Genomic DNA, 17,593 nt, shown 5'->3' with positions numbered 1-17,593 from the left:
CCCATGTGAAAAGTGCAAGTCGTATCAAGAATCCAATCATCTTAAGGTTGAGAATCGCCATTAAAAATCACCAAAAGATCTCCATCATCGTGAAAGATTTCTCAATCACTAGCTTCACCCGAAGAATTTAATTGCTTTCCCTTTTGATTAGCTGCAGCAAATTTTTCTTTATTCTGCAACTTATAGCAATCCTTAACCAAGTGTCCCTTTCTCTTGTAATAATTACAAATTTTATTTGTGAAGTTAGACATTAATTTATCCTGTATGTTACGTTTGAATTTATAGCTCTTGTATACGGGAGATTATTTTAAAAGTGATTTTGTTAAAAAGTAGGAAAAATTTTTAAAAATAAAAAAAAAAATATATCTTTCAGAACTCCACCTTCACTAATGAATTTATTCTATTTTAAGCCAATAGTAGTTAAGGAGATAATATTTTTCTACAAATCAGGAACTTATCGCATTGCATCAAGTGTTATGACACTTTCATCAATCAACTTAATTCTAACCCTTCCTATACCAACTATTCAACAAGGTGTATTATTATCAATCACAACGCCTTTAAAAACTTCTTCATGTGCTGTAAACAAATCTTGATTGTTCCCCATATGAAAAGTGCAAGTCATATCAAAAATCCAATCATCTTAAGGTTGAGAATCACCATTAAAAATCACCAAAAGATCTCCATCATTGTGAAAGATTTCTCAATCACTAGCTTCACCTGAAGAATTTAATTGCTTTCCCTTGTGATTAGCTGCAGCAATTTTTTCTTTATTCTGTAACTTATAGCAATCCTTAACCAAGTGTCCCTTTCTCTTGTAATAATTACAAATTTTATTTGTGAAGTTAGACATTAATTTATCCTTTCTAGAACCACCATCAACAATAAGGCCATCTCCATGAGCCTCAATTCGAACGAGATACTTCATCTTCTCCATTGACTAAAGATCATCATAAACATTTTCAATGATAAGTATATCATGACTATATAAGATCGTGTCTCTAAACGACATATATAAAAGAGGGCAAAGAACATAACAAAACAAACCCAAAACTTCTTCGTCATATTTACTCTCCAAGGTTTCAAGATCGGCGACGATTTCCTTAAAACAGCTAAATAATCTTCAAGAGATGTATTTTTTATCATACGATAAGAATAAAGGCACTGCTTCAAATGTAATTTGCTACTTAACTCTTAGTCATGCACAATTGTTCTAATCTTAACCATAATGCAAGGGCAGACTTTTCCTTCAAAATGTCCAGAACAATGTTATTCGAAAAATGAAGATGAATGTGTGCTAGGGCCTTCCGATTTCTACATTGTTTCTCCTCTTGATTCTAAGTTGTAGGCATCTTATCAAATCCTAACAAAGTATCGTCCAAATCCATCTAAATGAAATCGCTCGCATATTTACCTGCCGCAATGAAAATCTTATGTTGCGATCCAAAAACGGAATATTATACTTTATGGTTACCATTCCAAAATTAAAAAAAAAAAAAAAAAGTCTTACGAATTAAGTCTTAGCTCTGATACTAGTTTGTTGTAAATAACAAAGAAATATATCGGATAATCTTGATACCAATTTGTTATGATAAGTACAATATGAAGTAATTGATCACAAACTTAATAATAAAATAATTGGCAGAGGAATGAAGATTTCACTAATATATGGAAAAAGAATTACAATGATTTTATATTTTGATTTGTCAAACTTATTCTGAAATACAATGAAGAACCTAATATATATACAAGGGATGTTTCAAACCAAAAAAGTGGAGTTGTAGATAAAAATGAATGATCAAAACGCGTCAAAACATAAAAACGTGTCTGGGCCTGATAAATATAGCACTCGAGAGCCGAGATGGCACGGCCGTCAAGCGACCTGTGCACAAGCTTCATTGGTTTGGATGCTCGAGCTCTAGTCGAGCGTTAGACAAGCATAATTGCCCCGAAAAATATCCTTAGCCTGTATCCTGATCTTTCAGTCCAATAAAAATCCCAACTTCCAATAAGGCTTCTAAATAGAATTTCAACTACAATTTCTCAAATAAATTTCGAATAGAATTCCAAAAGCATTCCAACAAATAGAATTCCTCAGTGTTGATTTTAATTGAAATTCCCAATCGTGTTCAAAATACAACTCAGGTCACATTCTAATTCTAACTTTTCCAATTGCTAGAAATTCAGACTGATGGAAACTTGGCCTCAAAAGATGCCAAAATTACAAAAGGGGTATGAAAAAGAAGAGAAATCAAGGCGTGAAGAAGCCCTTTATGTCAAGTCCGAATCTCTGGCGTAAAGATGCTCAATGATTGTGCCAGCAAATTGGCATTGAAAATCATAAAAGTTTCAATAAACAATATTTTATTTATTTATTATTATTTTTTTAATCTCTGGTGTAAAGATGCCTCAATGATTGTGCCAGCAAATTGGCATTGAAAATCATAAAAGTTTCAAAAAACAATTTATTTATTATTATTTTTTTTTAACGACAAAAGAAATTATAAAGAGGATACCTATTATTGAATCATTGATCTTGTGAAAACTATCGTCCTTAACCAATTAAGATAAGAAAAAAAATTTACAAAAGTTTTCATAAATTTTTGGAGCAAGAATTATGTTAAACGATTCAACCTGATTTTTTTTTCATTTCTTTTATGTACGCAATAAGGAAAAAAATTCGATATAACATGTAAAGAATATTCTCGTTTTCTTAGCGGTTTGTACAAATAGTGATATTTTATGAGTTTGATGAAGCCTATATGATATTTTTTGTACTATGTTTCGGTTTAGTTGTGCCAAAACTTCTATATTGGTTGTAACAAATTTTAGGACTTTTATTTAATAGTTTAGGATTTTTCTCAAATTTTAAAAATTCTCACCTAAATCGTTGTATTATTTTTCTCCATCTTCTTGACTTATCGAACGTAGGAAAGTGAGTAACTCGAAAGCATTACAAGGGTTGGGATTTGCTTTAGCAAACATAAGAGAATGGCCTCCTAATTGTAAGTTACGTCTGAATTTATAGTTGTTGTACACGGGAGATTATTTTAAAAGTGATTTTGTTAAAAAGTGGGAAAAAAATTTTAAAATATGAAAAAATATGTATTTTCTTAAAATGTGTGATTGAAAGTGAGTCACTTACCGACTCTAATCGTAAAGACGAGTAGGCGACAGGGGACGGTGGAAATGGACAAAGAAATTATGAATATAAAGCAAATTGTCTGTTACATGTCATTCTCGAATTGACGTCTTGGGCATTTGGCCCAATTAAATGGACGGTCCAAGTTGAAGTACAAGTCACAATAAAATAAATAAATTTCCAATTTAGATCGTGACGTCTCTCACTCTCTAATTAGGACAACATGGAGCCCTTCTAGAAGACTAGGAGGCTGTTTGGGAGTGATTTTGAGAATTGATTTTTTGACCGTTAAAAGAAAAGTTGGGTCCATCCGTGAGAGAAGAAGTCAAATATGACAGCTGAAATAGTGAAATAACGATCAAAAAATCAATTTTTTGGGCGAAAAAATCGGGCCCAAACAGGCTTTAGAACTTTTAATGACTTGAAAGTATTTTAAAATATTTGATTTATATTTAACTTTTTTTTAAAATAAATCTTAATATTTCTTTATACATAACTAACGAGGTTTCTCAATTGAGATTTTAATAAATTTTAATTTATTTATTTTTTTTTCAAATTTTAGGTATCACCAATTAAGATTTGATGAGTTTTAAAAAGAAACATGATATAAGTAAAGGGATTTTTCACAAATTTTATACAGGAAGACAGCTGTGAAAAAATCATGTAACTGGAGAATTTCACTTTTAAAGATCATTTTAAATTTAAGTTTCCCCTAAATTCATTAAAATCAAATGTCCGTAATTGAGATTTTAATTAATTTTAATGAAATCTTTACAATTTAAGCATATCCTCATAACTTAGAAATTTATAAAAATCTCATTAACTGAGGAATTTTAAAATATCTGAATAAGTTTCAAGCTTAAAAATATACATAACGAACTTTTTTGAATTTGGTGAAAATATATTCAAATTCATGAATTTATAATTTTTTTAAATTCATCATAATCTCAATTGAGAACAACATAAATTGTGATACATAATCATCGATCGGATATTCAATATAAAATGTGAAAGTAATCTACATGTAACTTTATGAAGACAGACAAGTAATACCAACAATTATTTATTTTCATATAAAAATATGAGTGTAGTTTCAAATTAAATTTGAATCAATATCATAATGACGTACCAATTCCTCTCCCTTAACCCACCTTTTTATAAAAATGAATAAATGACAATGGAGACAGCCAGAAGACCCAGGGTGTCTCTATAAATTATTAATAATAATACTTTCAATTATTTATATCAACGAAAAGAAAACGAATCCCTCGTTCTCCTCCACTACTTCAGTGCTCCTCCGCCACCCGCCACCGCCGGAAAATTGGGAGATGGGGTTTCTATACTACGCCATAAGACTACCAAAGGTTATAAACCTAACATTCTTCTTGAACATATTAAGCCAAGTGAGATTCTTAATTATCGGGGCACTCACTCGTCTTGGTCTGTACAAACCGCCGCCGGAGGAAGAGACAGCCACGGACAATTCGAACAATTATATTCTCATATTAGATGGATTATCCCCATCTCTGGTCCCAGTTCCTGTTCACGTGGTCACAGCAGCCATTAAGAAAAGAGTTCCTATTGTGAAATACAGAGATTTTCTGGAACGGCTGGATCAAGATGAAGACGGAAATGGGGAAAAGGTATGCACGATTTGCTTAGAGTCTGTGGAATTAAGGCATGAAATTAGAGAGCTCTGTAATTGCAACCATGTATTCCATAGAGAGTGTTTAGATACATGGATTGATGAGGGCCAAGTGAGTTGTCCTTTGTGTAGATCTATGCTGCTTCCTCCGAGAAATAGAACGAATCATCTATGAATTTCAGTATGCTTACAGTTTTCAATCTCAAAATGATTTTTCCTTTTTTTAAAATTTTACAATTCTTGTTTGGCTTCTTGTGCCCGGGTTCCATGAATGCGTCCAAGAATTATATTAATGCTAGTCTGTGTAGACACCACGGAATCCAGAGAGAATGGCGTCTAGACTAGGGATGTCGATCCAGCCTAGGCTCGGGCTAATGCTTCCTCGGCCCCAAAAAAAGCCCGAGTCAGCCCGATTCGAGACTCGGGAGAATTGAGCCCCATTTTTAAGTGCCGGCAAAGCTTGAGCTGGCCGTGTGCTGCTACCTTATTTGAAATAAGGCAGCAAATAAGGCAGCAGCGATATAGTTTTCTAATGTACATTATTTTCTTAAAAAATGCTATAAGTGCAGATTTTTTATTACTACATTCAGAGAAGGGATTGATCCCGAAAGAGAGGTCTTTCTTTTTGGTTTATGAAATTGCTTAGGTTGAAAAGCAAGTCAATGATAACATGGTCAACAACTCAGGCAAGAAATTCTGAGAAGCGGCTAACGATGCAAGAGCTCTTTTGCAAGAAATTTTTAGGAAAAAAATCTAATGGAAATTTAGGTTTAACAAATTTTATACAGGAAACACAGCCGTCTCACAGGAATTTGTTGTCGTCTTGTATAAAATTTGTTAAAAAAATCTATGCCTGCAGAATAATTCTATTTTCTTTACAATTGTCATTATCTCATTTATTTTTGACCTGAATCTATGGTCTTTGGAAGCTGAAGTTCCGTTCCGTTTGGTAACTTCTGTTTATGGTCACTTCCGTTAACTATAACAGGTGACCTAACTACACATATCGAGGCAAAATAATCCTACGGTTGAAGCAAATTGTCAACCCAAAAGCATTCACTAAATTTTTAAAGCAATGTACGTAACCAAATTGCGTTAATATATAGCCCCTGTTTGGTACTCATTTTTGGAGCCAAAAGTGCATTTTTTCTGTCACATCAGCACACAATTTTTGACTCTACACTCTAATGGGGAGACCCGCGATATGATGTTTAAAATGCATTTTCATCTAAAAAATGTGCACAAAACGGACTCATATATAGCTAGGAAAATGACCGAATTAATATTCAATCAATGCCTATACCTAATGTTAATAGCAACGTGAATCGGCTATCAATCTCTATTTTATCTTCAATCGTGTAGTGTGATTGGTAATTGGACGAAGGGAGTTCATATTTAATGTCTTTTAACCCCATTATGCTAATATTGGATATTTCTATTTCTATTATTTACTCTTATTCGACCGTAACTCGTATAAACTATATGTAATTTTTAATTTAATATCTATGAAAATAGCTTAGCTTAAATTCAAGTTATTACACACGAAACAAAAAGTATTTATTAATATTTATTTTTCAGTCGACACAAAATGGTTGGACAAAACTTTCACCTAAATATACTTTTATGGAAATACAAGCGTCAAAAAAGAACTATATACTTGGCCTTCTTGCATAAGAGAGTTGCCCAAAACACACAATCTTGGTTTCTTTTCTTAATGGACTAAGGGGTATTTGAGAATGATTTTTCATCCCCCAAAAATTGATTTTTTAATCGTTATTTCACTATTTTAGTCATAAAGTTTGATTTCTTCTCTCACAGGAGGTCCCCAATTTTCTCCTAACGATAAAAAAATTAATTCTCAAAATCGCTCCCAAACGGGGCCCTAGTTTAAGCCTATTGTAATGGGAAAAAGAAGTCTCTTTTTACTTAATGAAACTAAAATCTATTTCATTAAGGGCCCATTAAATTCTAGGAGGAAATTAGGCTCCCTACTCTAAAGTGAACAAACTAGATTAATAAACTTAAACAAACTAAAACCTATAATGACCGTAATAATTACGCCTTAAATCTTCCAAAACCCCCCAAAACCAACCGATTGCAGAGAGAAATCCCATGTTTACAATCCATCCAAACCACAGATTTCACTCTCCTCTCATCTCTCGACGACTCTACCAGGTGCCTTAGCCCTCACTCTTGTCTCTCGCCGCCTTCCACCACCTATCACCGGCACCTCTCACTCTCGTCTCTCGCCTCCCAGGACCCAAATCAATATATTTCTGTAAGGACTTGTTTTCTTTTCTTTTCTTTCTTTTTTTTTTTTACTTTTAATTTTTAAATTTCATTGACAACGTATGTTTTCTGATTGGGTACCACTATTTTCATCCACACTTTTTATAAGTACATCCCACTCTAAATTCATCTCTTATAAAATTTAAAAATTTTAAAAAATACTATTTACATCCACGTCATTTTCAATCTTGTCCTTATTAAATCCATTCATTTAAACACTATATTTCCACTTGAATTTTATACATTCATTTTAGGTGGCCAATATCAAAATATAAACAATTTTTACTCATTAATTCTCGTGATAAATGATGTCTACCATCATCTAAACTTTACAAATGCACAATTCGCATATATCAGAAATAGGCACGAAAGAAGTTAAGAGATAGCAATATAATTTCAATCTCCTTATCAATCCAAAGGATCATATGCTTTAACATAACCTTTTTTTCGTGTTTTTTTGGTCGAACATGGGTTGTTAATATCTTTAAATTAATATAAACAAAAGAAACATAGTAAAGGGCTGACACGCTGACAATCATTTTTTTCTGTGTTTTGGATTCATGTCCAATAATACCACGTGGAGCTATAATATGTGAAACTTTGTTGAACTAAAGAGTACCTCAAATACTCCAACTGCAAGCCAGGGCCTGCAACATCTGAGAGCAATTATTTACCAGTGTCAAGGCCAAAAACTCTTTCCCATTATCCAAATTTTTTTAATCATACACACCCCCACTAGTATTCGGCTTATTACTCTCCAAACCCTCATCAGACTGCCCTTTCTTGGAATGTCAATGAACTGCTCGAACTAATTATGGGAAACTCCAAGCTCTTGCAACAATTACAGTCTTCATCCGATTTAGATCTCACAATCCCGGATAGTATTTCATTAGTATTACTACTTCTATTATGGATCAACGAATTATGAATATTGGAAGAGCTCTCGCTAGTGTTCAAGTGATTCAAAGAAGTGAATTGCTTAAATAAGTCATGAGAACAATCGGAATATGACGAGAGTGACGAGGAGGGGTGGTGGCAGAGGAGGAGGAACTAATTTACAGCGAGGCCCATTTGGTAGATTTAGATGGGGGTGCCAATTTTTTATTCTTAGAAGATTTCAAGAAAATGAATCTAGACCTTTAAATTAAGGGTTGGGATTATTTGTCAAATTCACTTGTCAAAAAGCTTTGTGGGAGGAAGGCTACCTTTTATTATCCAGGCTGCTCATTATTACTCATGTCTTTTTAAGTAAATTTATATGTGATTTAAAATATAGTAAAATTTTATTTTTAAAAGTGGATATACTTATAAAAAGCATTGATGGAAATAGAGCTACCCTTTTCTAATTTTATGTTTAATGGGTTGGTCATAGATTGTTAATTGAAATATCTAGATTAAAATGATATAAACCTTGATTTTGATTTTTTATTCAAGTTAAGTTCCCCTGTTCAAGTACGTTTTTCATCTGTGAAGATGATTGTGTGAGAATTGACGTGGTGGAAGTGAAGCGTTGAATAGACAGGTGTAAATTTCTTTGTTGATGAAATGGCATTCGTGGCATTAATGTTTTATTATCGCTTAAACATGGACTCCTCCACCTCCAATAACTGATTATGGGCTATCAAGGCCAAAAATGGAGGCAAATTCCCAACCCACAAGAAGAAATCCATAGCAGTAAGGCCAGTTGCCGAGAAGGCACCAAATTCTACCCAGCTGATGATGTCAAGAAGCCGCTTTCCAACAAGCGCAAGCACAAACCCACAAAACTTAGGGCAAGTATTACTCCAGAGCAGTGTTAATTATACTGACCGAAAGATTTAAGGGGATGCGTGTTGTTCTCTTGAAGTAGCTTGCTTCTAGATTGTTGCTTGTTACTAGACGATTCAAGATCAATGGTATTCCTCTACAACGTGTCAACCAAGCCTACGTTGTTGCTACTTCCACAAAGGTTGACATCTCTAGGGTGAATGTGAAGAAGCTCGATGACGAGTACTTGGCTACGCAAGCTGAGAAGAAGAAGGGCGAGACTGAATTCTTTGAGGCAAAAAAAGAGGAGAAAATGTGCTTCCAGCAGAGAAGAAAGATGACCAAAAAGCTGTTGATGTAAAATTGTAAAAAGCTATTAAGAGCATTCCAGAATCGAAGTGCTCTTTGGGAGCGAGATTCTCTATAAAGGCTGGAATGAAATCTCATGAGCTCGTCTTTTAGATGAATCTAACTTATTTGGTTACTCTTTTTCCTGTATCTTATCTTCCTTAATTTTGCATCAGAGATTAATCTTAGTACACGGTTTTTATCTGTTATAAACAATAAAGTTTTGTTGCTATCACTTTTTTTTATCTATTTTCTGTCACTTTTTTTTTATGTCACTTTTTTAAATTTCTGTCACTGTTTTTTGAATTTTTGTCATTTTTTAGTGTTTGTCACCTTTTTTCAATCGTCTTTTTGAAATTTTTAGCACTTTTGACAAACATCTTTTTTTTAATAAAAAAAAGTGACATTAAACTTTTAAAAGTGACGTTGTGTCACTTTTTAAAAAATAAATAACACTTTTATTAAAAAGTGACGTTGTGTTACTTTTTAATTTTATACAGTATTTTTTACTTCTAAAAAACTTTTCATATAATTTTTCAAAAAACCTCTAATTTTAAGGATACTTTTGTAAGTTGCCCTAAATTTTAGCCCTTGTTTGAGCCCCATTTTATGTGAAAGAATGCATTTTTAAATAGTGATTGATGGATAATGTGTGGTTAAAAATTAGGAAAAAGTTTTGAATTTGCATGCAATATTATTTTATTGAAAAATGTATAGTTGAAAATGAATTTTTAATAGAATGGAGCTCAAACAAGGACTTGAGTATTTTATGATATACTACAAAAATGTGTATACACATCATATATACTATATATATTACATAAAACAACACGAAAAATACTGCTTCCTTAATTTCCTCAATTAGTCTTTTTGTAATTGAAAAATTAAAGTCTTTTTGTAGCTGAAACTAAACATGAGCAAATTATTTGTGTCCTTGGCTAGTTTCAAAGCCCATACAATTAGAGGCAATTATCCCAAATGGTATATTGGTGCATGGAGAGGCAATGGCAGCAACGGGTTATTGCCCAACCACTACAACAGTAGCCTGGGGAAATGTTGTCTGCTGCTGCAACTAGCCATGGCAGTGGCAGATTGCAAGCCATGGCTACTCGAGTATCTGCTTTGGGTGGTCTAGTCGAGCATCTAACGCACAAGCAACAAATTTGCATTATTTTTTTAATGATTCGATACACCACATGAGTTCATGAGTCTTTAGACTCTTATTCCTATTCCCTTATATTCCAATGCATCATTTAGAAACTCAAAACAAACCATTATTTATTTTCATTTATTATTGATGTATGCAAAATGTTGTCCATCATTTTAACAAACAAAATATTAAGATATGAAAAAATTGATGTGGATGGATATGAAATTACACAATAGAAATTAATTTTGTACTTTATAAAGTTCTGTCAATTCACTTGATGCAATCGTTGGATAGCAATAAACAATTTGGTTGGAAACCATTCATAGAACATTAAACAATATTGTTTTTGTTGAAATTTTATGAAACTTTGAATCTTAATAACATAAAACATTATTACTTTATTGCCAAGATCCTCTATGTCAAGTTAACAAAAAAGTTAATAATGCGAGACATATCTTAATTATTTGAAAAGGATTATTTATTACTAGATTTTGATTTCAGATCTTGAATCTTGAAAATTAACTTGGAATCCCTTCTTGATTGCTTCTTACTTTCAATCTTGAATTTTGTCTCCTAGGATTCTTTGATTCTTGTTCTTGATTTTCTTTCTTGATTCTTGATTATAGATTGTATATTCTTGATTATGGATTTTGGATCTTTCTCTTCAACATGTCTTCTCTCTAAATTTTTGTGTTGATGTGATGACACAAATAATGAGAAGTTACATATGAATTGGAGACCATAATTCTATATATTGTTTTTTATTTTGCTCATTATGATATACAATTTTAAAGGAATTCAATCTTTACACATATAATTCAGCCCACACTTAGGGAATAGTCACTCTCCTCCTCCCGTCCATTGAATATTTTTGTCTCCTCACCTCGTCTTCCGTACTTGATTAAGACGACGTGGATGGTGTGAGACGAGACAAGATGGGGGCGAGGCGGAACGGGTCTCCAGCCCCATTTTACCGTCCCATTTATTTATTTATTTATTTTTGTTTTACTTTTTGCTTTTATTTTTTTCATTTTTTTAATTGACAAAAATCATCATCATTATTATTTTTTTGTAGAGCAACCCAATCCCTTTAGAAAGATGATTCTTATATAATTTTGTGTGATAAAAAATGTATATATTAAAATGAATTTTAAACAAGACAATGACCCTTTCGTTGCCCCGATCCCACCACGTGGCAAAGATCACATCCCACCGCTCTCATATACTTGATTAAGACGGCGTGGATGGCATGGGACAGGAAGGAGGCGAGTTGGAACGGACCCAGACCCATTTTACCATCCCTTTTTTTAATTTTTGTTTTATTTTAACTTTTATTTTTTTAATTGATAAAATTCATTACTCTTTTTTTTCCCCACCAATTTGTAGAGCAACCTAGTGCCCTTTAGAGAAGATTATTCTTTTATTTATGTGTGATAAAAAACTTATATATTGCAATGAATTTTAAACAGGATAAGGACCATTTTCTCGCAGGGCCGTCCCAGACCTTTAGTATTGTGGGGTCAAAATTTTAAAAATAATGTTTTTAATAAACAACATAATATTAATGAAAATAAGTTTATATGTATTTTAACACTTTGAAAACGTCGTATAATTACATAATTATTAATATTATTAAATAAATTTTGCTACTTGTTTACTTTTATTTATCATTTCATTGGCAAATGCTGAGCTAACATTGAGTAAATTAAATTGAATGTAGAAATTAAATGAATTGAAATACAATTCAATTTTAATTCAGGAAGTAAATGAAATTCAAATCTAAAGCAAATATAAGTCGAAAGTAATTCAAATTGCATTTAATTCGTAACGACTCTAAAAAATTTACATCATATTTCATGTAAGACGTCCGAATAAAACGATATAAATTATATTGAAAAATTTATCTTGCAAAAATAACAATTAATTGAATTTTTTAAAAGAAAAAACGAGTTAGACGTCTTTTTTGAGACGTACATTTGATACATATTTAACTATTTTCGATATCCGTTTGAACCATTCGATATGAAAATGATGTAGTTTTCGAAACAAACTTTTACATGATATAGACGATTTGTGGATTCAGATAGCATATTATCGCAAACGAATTTTTAAAGTTAGGAAATTATCAAAATTTTCAAAATACTAGTTTCAAATGCCCTACTTTAGCATGTCACAACTTTTGCTATAGTTGACCACTTCGCATATCATTAATGAGTGAAAAATTAGGTTATGAGCACTTCGAAATGATATTAAGAATGCAATATTTTGATTTCATTTGACATTTCGACGAGTGCGTCAAAGTAGATTGTAAAAAAAAAAAAAAAAGGCAAAATTTTGTAGGGTCATTTGACCCCATGTGGGTCCCACCCCTGTTTTCTAGTACCTTGACCCCACCATGAGCAAAGATCACGTCCCGCGGCTCTCGTGTACTTGATTAGATAAAAAATTTTTGCCCTATTCGATACGGAACCCTACGGTTATCGAGTTTAGTGGATTGTCTTGTCTTCTCTAAGTAGTTGCCTCCTCCAAAGTCTAAATTATTTTTTTATGAAATAATGGGTCATTTCTTTGGACTTTTGAAAAATTAAAAGCTATTTTTAAGATTAAGAAATTGTTATTAAACATTAATAATTTTGTGGACATCTTTTTCTGATTAAAAGAACTTTTAGATGAAACCTAAAGTTGATTTTTCAAAAATTGAAACTCTGCCAAATGAAGCCCCTCTTAGACAATTATTTTTACAAAACTCTGTTTGGTACATATTCATTTCAACGGCACATTCATATAATAAAATACTTTACAAGTAAACGTAATTTTTTTATTTTTTACTTTTTAATCACACATTCTTCTAAAAATCACCATTCAAAATATTGTTTGTCCTAAATAATGGTTGTCAAACGGGGACTAAGGCTTGTAGTAATGATGAGCTAACCCTCAATCTACCTTTTGCACTCTCATTCAAACAAATTGATGATCCCAAGTATTTTTATTTTTATTTTTATTTTTTGAGATGATGAAAAGCAGTATATAACCGACTTTATTGTTAATAATGAAATTTGTTAGTGGAGTGATGGGTTGTGTCAAGTTGAGCATTACTATCTTTTACAATTTCGTTTAGTATAATCAACTTTAGATCATGGACCTCTATTGTACGTGTACCGTGCTAGCGATGGATGCTGCTACTCTCAATCTTCTAGAAGGAAAAGAAGAAATTCAAAATAAAAAAAAGAATAATTTCCAACATAAACAAAAAGTTGATTGATTTGCATTGGGAAGCGGGGACCATTTCACAGCCCGTGAGGTCTAAAGATTCGCCAAAAGCCAATAATTAATTTAACTTTGATTTTATGCTCCTGTTTATCATCTTTTGCTTTATATTATTTTTTTTATAATACTCATTTTTAATAATATATTATTCATTAAAATAATATTACACGCAAATAAAAAATTTTCTTCTTTTTTAATCACGCATTCTCCATCAACCACTCTTCCATAATACAGTTCTTCAAATTAATGAGACTCAAACAGAACCTAAATACTCAGCACTCATTTCAAACCTAGCCATAAATATATCGAGTTTGAACATGTACGTTATCATAGTTATTACGTTCTTGTTTAGGTTTCATCATTTTCAAAATTTATTTTCAAACATACAGTGTTTCATAAAATAATATTAAACATAAATACAACATTTTCCTTATCTTTTAATAGTACATTATTCAAAAATTCAATATTCTAAAATAACATTAAAATGGAGCCCTTATAGTCTCCTGATTGGAACCTTAGATCCATCAACAGATGCAGGGGCGGACCTTGGTGGAAGGGGGGGATTATAAGGGCAATTGACCCTCTAGATTTTGGGGGAAAAAATTTTTTTTGCTTAGCCTTTTTTTTTTCCTTAGCTTTTTTTTATTAGAAATCCCTTATAAATTTTATTTTTGACTTCCTAACCCAAGTTGTTTGGGTTCACTCCTGAACAGATGAGCCTTTGCACGATGGATATCCAATTCCATATGTTTCGGTTAATAATTCTTTGTTCTTAACAAATTACGGTTGATGAGAATCAAGAGTAAACCACCACTAGCAATTTCACATGCTTGCTTCGCCTTGCAGAAGTATGCGCTAACAAATCTTCGTTTATTCTTTTGTGGCTGGCTACAGGCCACTTAGCTCGAGGCTAAATTTGAATCGACCTAATTTCAATCAGATCAAGTCTATAAATTATACAAATAGTGACCTCAGAAGTTCTTTTAAGTGAGATTGAACCACATCAATTATTTTTAGACACAAATAAGGCTCAGAGATTTATGGGCCTAAATCCTAATAAATGCTATGGTTGCTATACGACTAACCACCAAAAAATTTGAATGACAAGGGCCCCTGTACGGGGCCAAGTTGGCCCCACGTGATTGGTTGGGAGCTGACCAGCATACAGGGCCTTGTGAAAAGTAGCAGGGCCCAGTTTTGAAAGTGTGAAACTGTGACCAAATCAAAAGCTAAGGGACCGTTCTCTTCGTATTTTAATTTTGTAGTTTTGACTTTTGAATTCATTTTGAATTTTGTGTTTTACGTGCCTGTTTTGAAATTGCTATAAATACGTTCTCTTTGTCATTATAGAAAATTGTTTCTCAAAACATAAAATTAGAAAACGCGTTTACTTTAAAATTTTGAGAATAATTTTTTTATAATATTTTATTCAAGAAATTTGATTATTCAATAAATTTTAATAGTTAAATGTTAATATAGTATTAAACATAGTATTAGTTGAACTTTATAGAATTATTTCGTGTCAATTTTTATTCCAATTTGACCATTATGCTCCGTGATTAAAACTAATGACTTGTCTCAATATCAAATTCCACCTCATTTTGAGTCGGGACAATAGTTTTTAATCATGTATAAATACAGAATGGCCAAACCGAAACAGAAACATAAATCGAAATTCAATAACATGAAACATGTTCATGAAATATAAAACTTGTCTTGATTAAAACTTCAAACATACAAATTATTTCAAAAGTCTATAGTCCTTTTGAGGTAAATAACACATTTGATGCTATTATACTCACAATCAAGTATCATATCCAAAAAAAAAACATCCCCCCCCCCCCCCCCCCCTTTTTTGGTTGATTCTTTTTTTCTTTTTGGGATGGAAACATCCCCTCTATTCTAATGCAAAAGAATGTGTGCAAAACATGTCATGGCTCTATAACTTGTGCTTTACATTCACAATCTGGTTTCATTGAGAAAAAGATAAATTCTGGCCAAATAGAAGCTGCACAAATTACCAACTAATAGCAGTGACAGCAGCCTTACACTAATATGAATTACCAACTAATAGCAGTGATGGTAGCCTTACACAAATTTTTTTTTCCTAATGAAATTATAATATCTATATAACAATACACCTAAAATATAAACTGCAATCATCCCCAACATTCAAGTGGGCATTGGGTTAAGCATCTACACCTTATCTGCAATCTTGAATAAACTGCAAAACAGAAAAATCAACCATAAAAAGTTCCTAAGAATTGGCATAATGCAGAATCCAACATAAAAAAGAGAAACATCACACCTAACAACATTTGCAATCTGCACTTGGCAGAAGGCTTAAGTAAGCAACAAATGACAGATACCTTTTGTTGGAAGTTCCACATTTTCATGGTAATATTATCAGATCAAAAGAACAGTGTACAAATATGCTTAAGCTTCAGAATGCATCAGCAACAGCTATAGGAAAGATTTAATTGCTCCCACATATTCTTGCAAAAGCTAAATTTGTTTAATAAAATAGTCAGTTAATGGTCTAACTTCATAGGAATATTCACTTTGAACATTATCTTTTACAAGTTCCACAACTGAAATTGAAAAATGAGCCACCAAATTCATGGTACATTGATAACTTCTCGCCCAAACAGGTACTAGTGTCACGAACTGCTAATTTCTCAGCAGCAAGCATGAATGTTAATTGTCCAAATAAATTAATCATTAAAATGGTAATAACATCACAAAAAGATTCTAGGGAGAAAGTCAGGTCCCATAGGAGCAACAAAGCAACAAGGGTCCAATTCCACCTCCTGCAGAGCATTAAAACGGTACAAATTGCAACCTGCAAGAGAATGACTCTCAACAAAAGATCGCATCACTCACTAACATTCCAACTCAGGAATGTGATCTCAATGAACAGAGCGAGGACCTCCTATACCAAATTTTCAAACTTGCAGTGCAGTTTTGTAGACCATTGTCTCCTTGTGAATTTGATGGCAACTATTCTCAACAAGGTCAAGAAGAAAATAGATGGAAAACAAAACAAGCCTAGAGGAACATTACAAGGTTTGCTTTCATAAGGAGTAATTCCGGGATTTAGATTCTGTTAGGAACTTATTATCTAGAGTTGTTCGGCTTTGGTCCATGAATATCAATGACGAGCTTATTATTGACTCAATCACTGACTTGCGACTAATCTGGTACCCAAGTACTAACTTGTATATATAAATCAGAAATCAAGGCAATGCATAGGCAATGCATCGTATATTCCAATACTCCCATTTTCCTCGTATAACTCCATAACGTGATTAGACTTACCAGTTAGGACCCTGGCAAATGACAAATTGGATGTGGATTCAGAACTTACATATGTATAATTTAATAATAAATATGGCACGATGAAATCAAGCTTAACATTGACATTTGATCTAATAAAACCATAACAGCATTTGTCATCTATATGCCCAGGACGTGAGTAAAATTTCCAATACTTAACATCAATACTATCCAAAGAATGGAATATGTGCAATCGTAATTTGAATACTGATCACCAACATTCACGTTTACCTATCACAAATAAATACTGAAGAAAATGAAATTAAAAAGAAAATAAGCGGGGATGGGCTGACAATTTACAAGAGCACAGGGAGAATTTGGGTATTTGGAGAGAAGAGTCGCGGAGTGCTTGAGGGCGTTCTTGAACTGGTGAGAATCAATGGCATCCCAAATGGGTCGGACCCGTCGCTCCGGAATGTTGCCCGCTAACCTGAATTTGGACGCCAGTCAGGAAAAAGAGTTCTTAAGAATTTTGGTCGCTTAATGGGTGCACTTAACAGAACGGGGAAAATAAAAATAAATATAAGGCAGGGTTGGGAATTTGGAGATGCGCAGGTGAAGGGGTCTCTGCCTCCTATCCAAAGATTGAAGAAGAGGAAGAGGAAGAAGAAAGAGGAGGAAGGGGCCAAGATTTCAATTTGCCTCTGTGTTTAGGGTGGGGAAAATGGAA

At 32.7% G+C, this 17,593-nt stretch overlaps 1 protein-coding gene and 1 pseudogene across 1 annotated transcript; both read left to right on the top strand.

The window, feature by feature from the left end:
- Positions 1–4,334: 4,334 nt before the first annotated feature.
- LOC111407608 (probable E3 ubiquitin-protein ligase RHA1A) lies at positions 4,335–5,040 on the top strand. Its single transcript, XM_023037210.1, has one exon. It carries the CDS (start codon positions 4,471–4,473, stop codon positions 4,960–4,962), a length of 492 nt encoding a protein of 163 aa, XP_022892978.1. The 5' UTR covers positions 4,335–4,470; the 3' UTR covers positions 4,963–5,040.
- A 409-nt stretch (positions 5,041–5,449) lies between these two features.
- LOC111408451 lies at positions 5,450–9,289 on the top strand (annotated as a pseudogene).
- Positions 9,290–17,593: the final 8,304 nt, after the last annotated feature.

The sequence above is a fragment of the Olea europaea genome, chromosome 13, assembly GCF_002742605.1.
Source record: "Olea europaea var. sylvestris chromosome 13, O_europaea_v1, whole genome shotgun sequence".
NCBI lineage: Eukaryota > Viridiplantae > Streptophyta > Magnoliopsida > Lamiales > Oleaceae > Olea > Olea europaea.
This window is presented reverse-complemented; position numbering and strand designations above follow the sequence as displayed.

Coding starts and splice junctions, on each gene's coding strand:
- LOC111407608 (XM_023037210.1), top strand. CDS start 4,471: ATGGGGTTTCTATACTACGCCATAAGACTACCAAAGGTTATAAACCTA.